Source organism: Aptenodytes forsteri, unplaced genomic scaffold (assembly GCF_000699145.1).
Source record: "Aptenodytes forsteri isolate BGI_AS27 unplaced genomic scaffold, ASM69914v1 Scaffold146, whole genome shotgun sequence".
Lineage (NCBI taxonomy): Eukaryota > Metazoa > Chordata > Aves > Sphenisciformes > Spheniscidae > Aptenodytes > Aptenodytes forsteri.
The window spans coordinates 6,273,919-6,285,084 of NW_008795128.1; the positions used below are offsets into that span (position 1 = coordinate 6,273,919).

Below are 11,166 nucleotides of genomic sequence, written 5' to 3' on the forward strand. Positions count from 1 at the left end.
AACGGTTGGACTTGATGATCTTTGAGGTCTTTTCCAACCTCAATGATTCTATGATTCTATGATTCTATTTGCAAAGAAATTCTCTCTTGCTGTGGGTGGTTGCTCCAGGCCAAGACTGAAGCTCCCCAGGGTGGGAAGGAGAGGAGGAAAGGAGCGGGGGCAGTAAGAGGGACCTTACTGTATCCACACACTCTGTGTGAAAGCACTCCATTTTTGAAACAGTCAACTCATGAACCATCAATAAGCACTCAGTTTGTTTTAAAAAAAATAAACCTTATCACCGCAACACCATATATAAGTTTTTGCCTGCTTCCTCTGGCCTCTCAGTTAACCGTCACAGTGGTCTGAGATCTTCTGGCCATACACTCTAAGAACAAGTCTCTCTCATCAGGTAAGCAGCAGCGTGTGAGCAGGATGAGGGATGGGCAAAAAAGAAAGCTGTTGAGGCTTGGTGATATTAACCTGAAGTAGTGGTTCTGTACACCTCTCCCAGGGGCTGAGCTGACGCATATAGGCTGGAGCAGCTCTGTTACTTTCCGATTTTGGAATTCACTGCAGGGTCTTGTCTATTTTTGGTATGTTTGTCTGTTTAATTTTCACAGATAAGGGTCCTGGAGTGATATCCTCTGCCAAGCAGCGTCCTCAGACTCTTATGGTGGTTGAGAAGGATCCCAGACCTAACAATTGCAGGGTGTTATCAGCCAGTATGTTGAAGATGGATGGATCTGGTGCTCTGCTGGCCAAAGATGTCAGGGCTGCAAAACCGAAGTCCTACATGAACCCCACAACCAGCTTCCGGGCTAAGATGTCAAGGAGCGTATCTGTAGGGGAAAATCTGTACCTCGGTTTCTCCACCGAAATGTTGACTGATGAGAGGACTAGCCCTCCAGTGGCAGAGAAGACACAGTTTAGTTCCACAGCAGATGCTGAGAAGATTAAGCTACCAGTGAAAGAAAATGTTCCAGTGAAGCCAGCACTTCAGCCAGTTGTAAACTGCTCATCTCCCAAGTCCTTCCACAGCAAGTTGGCATCATCAAACCGAGCACATCTGATTCTTGACATTCCCAAGCCATTGCCTGATAGACCCACACTGGCCTCCTTCTCACCCACTACCAAAACAAAAACCCTGCTTGAGCCACAGTCTCCGCAGTCACCTGCTGGGGCCTGTAAAAAGAAACCCTCTTTTCCTGAGGTCCGAACCTCCAAGAGGGAGAATCAAACTGCTGGGTCTCTGGTTCCTGGTAGAGAGATCCCAACAGGACTTGCTAAGGAGAGCCCAGTGGAGAGTCCAGTCTCAAGGACAAGTTGCCAGGATGAGCCAGGGGTCACTAATCCAAAACTGAGGGAGTTGTCAGAGGGCCGGCACCTGAGGTCTCCTGAGGGCACACTGCCCAGGTGCAGGGAGAGGATCACCGGCATCGCCTGTGTGCTAGACAACCAACCTGGACTTTGCCCACTAGACCCCATCAGGCCGAGGCCTCCTACATCTATAACTGCCTCGGCACAGGTCTCAGGTGTGCATGGATACCAATCTCTTATCTTCCCCCTTTTGTCTCCTGTCTTTGTGAACCGCCTCACGATCCCATCACATTTCTTTACGTCCAGCTTCTGGCCTGTCTCGTCCTGTCTGCACCTGTCTCGTTCCATAAGCCATCCCCTCAATGGTGAGACACTTCTTCAACCTGACACCTTTTTCTCAGTCTTCAATTTCCATTTCCTCTGGGTCTTATGTCTGAAGGTCCTTTTTAGCTGAATGTTTTGTAGATCTCAGTGCACTCGTGTTCTTCGTCATACAATTACATGTAGGGGCTAATACCTCTTTCTGGTCAATGCTAAAAACTGGTGTGCTGGGAATCCCCGTGAGTGTGTGTAGGTTACATCCCCTGTGCGCCCCCCAGAGCATGTCTGACCAGCAGATGAAGGTGCAGGCCAACACGTGCCAGCTGAACCTAGCAAGCACAGATAATAGTGACAGTGAAGTTACGCCAGGCAGCTCAGGCTTTACTTTGTTAATGTGTAAGTATGCAGGGTCCAGAAGGGTTTGTATACAGTTTTTTTGCATGAGATGAGGCTTGACCAAGGTGTGTTACTTGCTGTAGCCACCTGTGAGAGCGAGAAAGTCTCTGTGTTGCTATCACTCTGCTTTAAGGACATGTCTGCAAACTGGGTATGCAGTGCACGTGCAGGCCTAGCCTTTGGGTTTGAGCATAAAGAACATGGATTAATTTTTGAATTACCTCTAGTTTGGAGAAAAAGGTACGAGGTGGGAAACTCTTTTACCTGCTGAAAACAGCTCTTGGATCTGTTACAGGCCCTGGTTGAAGGTACTTCAATCAAATAAAAACTAGCAGGTAACTTCAAACTGAAGCAAAAATCCTGCCTTCCAAGGCAGGAGAACCTCCAGTGGCAGAGAAGACACAGTTTAGTCCCACAGCATTTGCTGTGGGACTAAAACCTCCAGAGAATTTTCTTTTGTGTCACAACCTGAAAGGAAATATGCCTTCCTGAAATACTCAGCTGAGTCGTGCAGTAGGAAGATGGATGTTAACCGCCGCACTGATACCTTGTACCTTCAGGGGACTATACAGTGCACAGTTTTTAATCCCTTCTGCTATGTTGTTCTTATTCATATCTGAGAAGGGACACCTCTGTAATCCTCTGATCAATTACTTTCTGTGGTGCCAGGCTGCTCCTCCATTCATTGCAATGGTTAAGCGCAGTATTTGTGCACCGAAGCATTGCAGAGGGATAATCTGATTTTGATGCACTGTTATTTTTCTTTTTGCATTTCTAGAGGGATCAAACGCCCTAAGATAGAAGCACTCTTATGTAAAACAGGAAATGTGGTGTTTTGTCTGAGGGACCTGCTGTTTTTATACCATAGGGTAGCTGCTCTGTAGAACAGTGAGTGCATCTGAAACTTTCAGACCCTGCTCCCACATGGATGAGGTTTCCTCCAACAGCAGATGCAGCCTGGAGCTGTGGAATCACATCTTACAGCACAGAAGTAATGGTCCAGTTGTCTGTACTCTTTAGGCTGAGTTTTTTCTTCTAGACTTGGGAATCAAGCTACATATCACATGGTTTTTAGTCAGTTGCTATGAATCTTTGCAGAATTAGCACAGATAGTGCAGAGAAAGAGCAATTTTTTTGCAGCAGTGTTTGGTTTTTTTTTTTTTAAAAGCAGCTTCCAATACATAGCATGCCCTGACAGAATATTTAGGAGCATCCTTTAGTGAGTTAGAATGATTTAGCTCAGTAGATCCCCATTTTTTTTTTTTTTCCTCAACAGACAGCTGTCAGCCTTCAGCTTCTTGCAGACCATGTTTCCCAGATTTTTAGTGGTAGATGCTGGAAAAGCTGTTTAGATCCAAGTTGGCTATTGCTGTGAACAATTTACTGTGGCTTCTGTGGATCATAGTGTGGCAGTTTAGATTAGAACTGTAGGGTTGACAGAGACCTGTTCTGCTTCTGACTTGCTCTGTGACTTTGGGTTTCCACTTAATTTTTCCGTCCTTCCATTTTCCTGCCTGTATAACAGCTGCAGATAAAGAGACTTAATTGTTTTTGTTAAAGCATTTTGACATCTACAGTTAAAATGCTGTAGATGTGCTTAATACTGTTGCTGTGTTTAATATTCTTTGCTGGTTTCTGAAGAGCTCTGCTCTGCATACCCGAGAGGCAGAAAATGCCTGTTACTCAAGCATTTATGTTATGTTCGTGACCTTTCTCCAGACTGGCAGCTCACAAAGCTGGAGACCAGCATAAAAAGCATGATCAGAGGAGAAATCCAGAAACGATCATGAGAAGAAACAGCTGGGTTTAAAACAAAAAGAGGAGAGGAGGGGAGCAGCAAAAAAAAAAAAAAAAAGAGGTGAAAAAAAAAGGCAAGAATCTTGGACTGCACTGAAGCCCACTGTGTTCAAACTCTACAAGGTTGGGTGATTTGGGAACAACAAATGCAGATGGAAGGATTTGTTCATGCCTCTTTCTTCTAGATGTGTTTGTTTATGTATAAATAGATGTTTTTCTAGCTATATTTGTTTATACATCATCTAGATGTATTCATAAAATTATTATGGTCCCCTCCAGCCTGTTCAAAGATGACGTTCTTAGAAGTGCAGAAATAATAGTGCTAATGTGACTAAGTTTTGTTTTTTGGTAGCTAAAGGAAGTCGAATGGCCTTTGTCCAGGCCTTTGCAAATTGAAGATAACTGCAGATTGTGTGTGTGTCTATGTCTTTGTTCATGGTTTTATGTCTAACTCACGAAAGTGTTTATTTTGTTAAAACATTGCAGGCCTTCAGCTCTGATGCTTTGGAGATAATATCTGGTGGGGGCAGGCAGAAGATGGTGTTCTTCAGTTGCTTGCTTTTATTTTTCATTTTCTAATTACGGTGTATCAGCAGTGCATATCCTGGGTTGTTCCGAAATGTGATTCTGTTGTGATTGAGTTTGTTTGTCAACACTCCTCTGGACCTCAGTCCTCATCAGAGAACACTGTAATAATTCAGTATAATCCTTCATCCTCAGCATTTAGTTGTACACTGTGCTGAAGGATACATGAGGGGGAGCATGTAGATTTCTGACTAGGTGGAGGCTAAATTAGAGGCTCCTCAGATCAGTCCCTTTTGCCACTGGGAGCCTTCATTCAAACTTGACTTTAATTATAATTGAGAATGGCATGGGTAATCTGTGACTATCCTTGACTGTAACAAAAATGTACGATCTGAGAAAAACCATTGTTGACTTCGGAGGGACTAAAGACTGGGAAAATAGGAAAGTTTTAAACAAGCGGTGTCTCTAGGTAGTATGAAGGAAAGCTCATGTAGAACTTGCCTGTTTAGGGTTGGTTTGAGCCAATCATTAAAAATTGAATGAGAAGCGTGTGCACGTGGTCTTTCAAATATATATTAAAAAAAATGTTTTCTTACCCAACTGTGAGATCGTGGATATTGGAGTGTGTCTGTGCCTTAGTTTGGGTTTTTATTTTTTCCTCCCCTTCAGAATCGTGCATCAGCATAGAGCAGTGTGAGCACGTGGTGTCCGAGCTCCAGGACAGCATGCGCAAAGCCATTCATCTTTACCGCATGGTGAGTGACCTCAGACACAGGCTCTGTTACAATAGGTTGGCTTTACAGCCCGCGAGCATCGAATGTATGTGCTTGCTGGCTCAAGGTGTTCTCTTGACTGGGTGTTCAGTGACCAAGCTGCCTGGTTGTGCACTTGACTGCACCTTAAGCTTGAACTGGGGAGGCAGGAACTCCTGATTTCCAACTTTTGGATTTTCCAATGACTTGCTATGGTACTCTGAGCAAATCAATTAACTTTTCAGTCTGTTTAGCCTATCTGTAAACTGAAGATAACAGTACGCTCTTTTTCAAAGGGGTATTAGGGAATTAGTTAATATTTATACAGTGCTTCAGAGATATGAAATATTACAGGAGCTTTAAGTTTTATTATCCCCATCTGTTCTCTCTTTGATGCCTGGGAAAAGGATTAGCAAATGTGAGATACCATGGGAATCCAGCTGTGGGAGGGAACGTGCCACCACTCGCCTGTCCCTCTCACTGCCAGACCAGAGTTACATGCAGAGCAATATAACAGCTCTTCATTTCTTTGCTTAGCACTGATCTGTCAAGTCTCCTGTAATGAGTGTGAAACTTCCACAGTGAGCTTCTGCCATGTGGTCCTCTGCAGCTCGGGCCTTAGCGCTTGCGTTAGCTCTCTGACCTTGCTGTGTTCCTGTGACCAGCTGCATCTGGCAGACAGGAGGAAAAGGAGACTGTGGCCCTCTGCTGCAGCTGGGAAACATAGCACCTCCTTAGGCCCAGTATAAGGGGGACACTACCCAAAAATGTGCTTCCTATCTCTATCCTATTGGAGTAATGCCTCTGGATTTTGTGTGACTAGCAGTATTGGATGCATGCCCTGCTATATGACTAAATTGGCAGTCTCGAATGTTGAAGAAAAGGACACTTGAGTGGTCTGCAAATCTTCATGGCTTCACTTCCCTAAGGGGCTGAAACTGCTTACTTGGTGCTCTACCTAAACCCCAATGCATTCTTTTTTTTCTTTTCCCTCTCTACTTTCAGGTGTTAAGTGATACGGAGTCTTCTACTGACAAAGATAAAATAGCAGGCCTCCTGACAGAAACATTCTCCTCAATGAAGAAAGAATTGGACTCTCTGAAGGATGAGGAAGGGCTTCCAAAGGTTAAGGAGGTACTGGCAAAGCCACAAGATACCGCTAGCCCACTGAATGAGGGATGTGGTGCCAATCTACCAAGTCCCAAGAGTTTGGGAGATGAGCAGACACTAGCTTTGCTGGAACAGTACTCGGAGCTATTGCTACAAGCTGTGGAACGACGCATGGACAAAAAACTCTGAGGGGTGGCTTTCAGGTGTTTGTGAATACACAGAAATAATCCCAAGAAGAGGACCACAGAGAGAGCTTCAGACCGATGCTGTCATTGCACTGGTCTAGGGCTGGTGGGGAGACCTTTATAATTTGATTTCCTCAGGCCCCTACAACTGACTAATTCTTAGCAATGTGCTGGCCACAATTTTAATATTTTTTCCCCAATGGTCTTCAACTTCCTGTCTCTAGACAAAGTCTTGAAAGAGGAGTTTGGAGAAATTGTCTTGAAATTTCTTCATAGCCAGGAGGTTGGGATGTTTGGCACCTAAAGAAACAAAGAAAATCCAGTTTATCCAAGAAATTCTGAACCGATGACTAAAAACACAGGAGTCCAAGTGAAGCCAACACCTTCCTCTCCAAGGCTTCATAAGAATCAAGAAGCAGACTTTTTATGGGTTTATTTATTAATTTATTTTTCTGACTGTTGCTCTATGTCACGTTTGTGACTATTATCTTTGTCCTTTAACAAAAACTGTCAATCCCCTTGCCATATCCTAGCGAGAAACAATCTCTGTATTATAAACCCCCAACAGGGAGACAGGCTGGAGTGTCTGTGCAATTAATGAACTGTTTTCTGCTTAAATCTTGTCTTGCCGTTCTTTCTTTTCCTGTTTTGTTACCTGGAGTAATCCTGCTGTTGTCATGACAACCCTGTCTGCTTTTCTCTTGTTTCAAGACAGTCCCCACACTGTATTTTATCTGCGTTCACCTCCGGGGGGAATGCTCTGCAACCCTTGGGCCATGCGTTGGAGATTACTTAATTAGTTCAGTAGTGGTATTTTTAACCTGGAATTTGACACTATATTGATACTTCAGACTGGGTTTTCTGCAGACATTTTAAAAATGGGATTTAGATACAAATATGAAAGTTTATTTCAGCCACCTTTCATGATTAGGAATTGGATATTGACTTTGATGTTATCATGACTGGGAAATTTGGGGTGATGATTTGTTTGTTGAGAAGTGACATGGAAAAGCTGGTTTCCATCTCTTACAGCGTAACTCTGGATTTGAGAGATCTTCAGTGCAACGGCTCATCCATGTCACTTGTTCATTTCACTGTGATAGGAAAATGTTTTCTTCTTGCTTTTCCAGGAAAACAGAATATTTACATCCCAAGAAAGCTGGCATTCTCTTACCTTTTGTAAAGCTATTTCAACTAGCCACAGAAAATGGTTTCCCAAGAACTTCAAACAAGATATTTTGGGATGTGATTACCACCATTTCCCCTGCCCCCAGCCTCTTTGCTTTTCATGAATTTCTTGTTTGAGAAATAGAAAATCTTCCCTTCTTGCATTTGTGTGTGCAATACCCTTCTCACCCTGTGGAGCTTCTCTAAGCCCACGCTAATTTGTGTTTGTTGTGGCTTAAAACTGTCCAGTGATGTTTTTTTGGTCAATGATAAGCTAAGAAAAAAAATTTCAAACCAATGAAATTCTTCAGCACCTTCCCCCTTACTCCCACTCCTTTCTACAACAGGGACAGATAGACAAAATGCTTTATTTCTTCCTCCATCTCCAGTCTGTCTTGTATTTATTTTAAGGCAGAGCAGTGTAATCCCAGTTTATAAAACTAATGCAAGCAAGAAGCTTTTGGTGGGAGAGAGACTGCTAGCATCTGTTGAAGTCACTCAAAGGCAGCCAGACTGCATCACTTGATTCCACAGGTTACATGCTTGAAGCAGTTTTCTTTCATTTTACTGTCCTGGCTGTCATCTCTGAAACTCGGTGGCACTCGGAAATGTGGTCTGTTGACTTCTTGTCTTTCTGTGAGTGGAGATCTGCAGTGCAGCCTTTTTTCTACTGGGCTGGCCAGACTGGTGTAGGATGACCTATTTCTTCCGAATAACTCCAGGGCTGAATAACCTGCAGTTCTCACTCTCCCCCTAACAGGTTTGCTGGCTGATCACCACTGCCAAGTGCTTCAGGACTTGGCAGTATGGGGAGCACTGTGAGACCTTTCCAGCTACTTCTGCCTATAATTTAAATCTGCCTAATCACATTTCAGGTGTCCTTGCTAACCTTTCCTTCCATGGGCTTGTACTGAAACTTTAAAAGTGTTATTTTCTAGTCCTGTCTCAGCATTGCATTGTGCTGAATCAGCTGGTGTGCTCGGTCCCATGGGCAGCTTCTCTTGCACAGACAGGTTTTGCAAAGGATGGCAAGTTGAAAACCAGAGAGGAAATTTCTGGCAGTTTCCTTGAGTGAAAAGGTGTGCTGGAGATGCCGTGAGTGGAATGTATGATGGCAGTCATGTTGGGTCTGTGATGGAGTTAGTGTGGGTCAAGCTTGCTTCTGAGGTGATTAGTTCCTCCACTTTCAGACTGTGAACATATGTCCTAGTATACAGGAAATTTCTTGCTGTACTGGGGCCACAAGACACTCAGGTAAAATAGCAATCCCTTCAACCCAGGTATCTTTTGGTACTGACGATAACGGTTTGAGGGTCCTTTATATTACTTCCCTGTGCAATTTTATTCCATTTTATTATTTAAACTTTGAGGTAGTGACAAAAAGGGTCAAAGATGATACAGAAGAGCCAGTGGCGAGAATGAAATTCCCATTGAGGTAAAGAGCAACAACCAGTGAAGCTGGCATAGAGATATGAAGCAAAGCTCCTCGGAAATGAGTCGTGTGAAGCAAATCTAATTTTTAAGCTGATCTGAGTGGGTTTTGCTTCCTGGAATGGGTTTTGCTTGGGGTCACGGCTGCGTACGGGAAACCAGAGGTAAAATCTGATCAGAATGATGGTAAGAGAAGTGTCAGGCAAGTAGATCAGCTGGACGATGGTTGTGTAGTTTAAAATAAATTAGAATAGTGTATGTAGGACACAGGAAAACTGAGTAGAGGTAGAGTTAGTCTTGGCCTGAGGAACACCATTTGGCCAATACCCGTGAAAGACAAGAGTACAGAAAGGCTTCAGGAAAGTAGATTTAGGACTGAGATGGTGATCTGTAATTGAAGAATGAATTGGAAGGGGTTTGTTTTTAAACAGGTCCTATTGGGCCTCTCGTTTCTTCGCTTGCTGGCCTCTAAGCAACTGTTTTTTCTGAAACGGCAAAGTCGTGAGCTGTTTGCCCAAGGCTTGGATGTTACAAATTGAGTAGTAGAAGCCCAGTAAAGGAGGTGCTGGTGCCACAAGTTTGTTGCTGAGAGGGGTGAGGAGATAGTGTTTCTCTTTATAATTTGAGACTGATCCAACTGATTCTTCCTTGCTAACTTCCTATTGCTGGCAGTAGGAAATATTCCTAAAAATTCTAGTTTATAGAACGAAGAGAGCGTAAATGTGTTACATTTTGTTGCACCTTGTGAATATGTTTCACCACAGGCTGTCCATTGGGCCAGGTAGAGAAATACTGAATGGTAACTGCCTGGGAAGTGAAGAGGCTTGTGGGAGGAGGTAATAAACTTGAGTCTATCCCTCTTACTGGTTTGTGATCCCTCTTACTGGTTTGTGTGGGTGTTAGCATAGGCACAACCAGATTTCTGTATAGAGACAAGTTATTTGTTTAACATAAAGCCTGAAAAAATAATTTGGACCTGTCTATCCTCTTTACATACATTTTGTCCCCTCCAACCCAACATTCCTGGTCAAAATGAGGATAGTTGTTGGGGTTTTTTTTTCCGTCTTGTAAATAGTATTACTTTGCCTGTGGGACCCCTTGGTTCATTCTTGGGCCCTCTGAACTGGTGCAGTAGGAAGGGCTGCAACCTGAGAGGGCAGCAAACTCTTTCTGTTTTATTTCCTGCTGCAGGCAGGGTAATGCCTTCCTCCTCCCCATCCCTCACTAGCACCCAGGAGCTGTGTGTATGGGAGTCTGCGTTTCCTCCACCTCCTCTCTCAGGTTGTCCTCTCCTTTCCATGCAACCTCCCAGGTGATGGTTGGGGCAGGCCTTACAGCAGCCCCCTCCCCAGTCCCCTGTTTTGCAGACTTCATCATGACTCAGAGGAATCGGGACGTTTATTTCCGGGAGTAGAAACATACGAACTTAATTTTTTTAAAAGAAAGAGTATGTATATAATTATATATAAGAAAAAATGAAATACAGATATTTAAACACCATTGGTAAATTCATGCATGTATACGGTGTCTCCCCCCACCCCACCCCGTTGGATGTGTAGCATCCAGGATACTAAATGACAAAAACCTCGTTAAAATAATAGACAGGTCTATAACAGCCCCTGAATGAGCAGGTGCTTCCTTCTCTGTGTAAGACCAGCATGTCCCATATTTCAAATCGTGTGTGTAAATAGCACGGGGGCGGCTGGGACTGTATTCGTATGGGTAACCCGCTGTAAAGCGTGGAGGGGAGATGCATGGGGCAGCAGCGTTAGGAATAAGCCATGTCCACTCCACATGTCATACGTGCGCCCTCGGCACCAGGCAGGCAACTCTTTACCTGTGTTCTCCAACACTGCCCTTTTCCTTCACCCGTTTAAAAAACAAAACAAAACAATCCTTCCTGCTTTATTTATAAATGTGTGTTTTTATACTTTTGGCTTTAGGTAAAGCAATCCTTTAAAATGTCTTTTTTTTTTTTTTTTAATTATTTGCAAAAAATAATAAAAATCGTTTGTTGGGTTTTTTTGCACTGTGAGGCTCCCTCTGGGAGCTGTTTTTAACTCTGTATTCATTTGTACTCCGTGTCTTAAACTGTTTCAATAAAAATGTGATCATTTGTTACCGAGCTGCGCTTGAGCTGCGCGACCCGCTCGCGAACAGCGCCCGGGATTTCGTTTTCCGGG

The 11,166-nt window shown here is 43.7% G+C and overlaps 1 protein-coding gene across 1 annotated transcript in view; it reads left to right on the forward strand.

The window, feature by feature from the left end:
• Positions 1–11,100, forward strand: part of MAPKBP1 (mitogen-activated protein kinase binding protein 1) — a 51,959-nt gene extending 40,859 nt beyond the window's left edge. The window contains exons 28-30 of the mRNA XM_009277610.2: positions 603–1,514; positions 5,008–5,093; positions 6,096–11,100. Of these exons, the coding sequence (XP_009275885.1) occupies positions 603–1,514; positions 5,008–5,093; positions 6,096–6,389 (1,292 nt within the window). The 3' untranslated portion in view covers positions 6,390–11,100. The remainder of the gene's footprint in view (positions 1–602; positions 1,515–5,007; positions 5,094–6,095) is intronic.
• Positions 11,101–11,166: the final 66 nt, after the last annotated feature.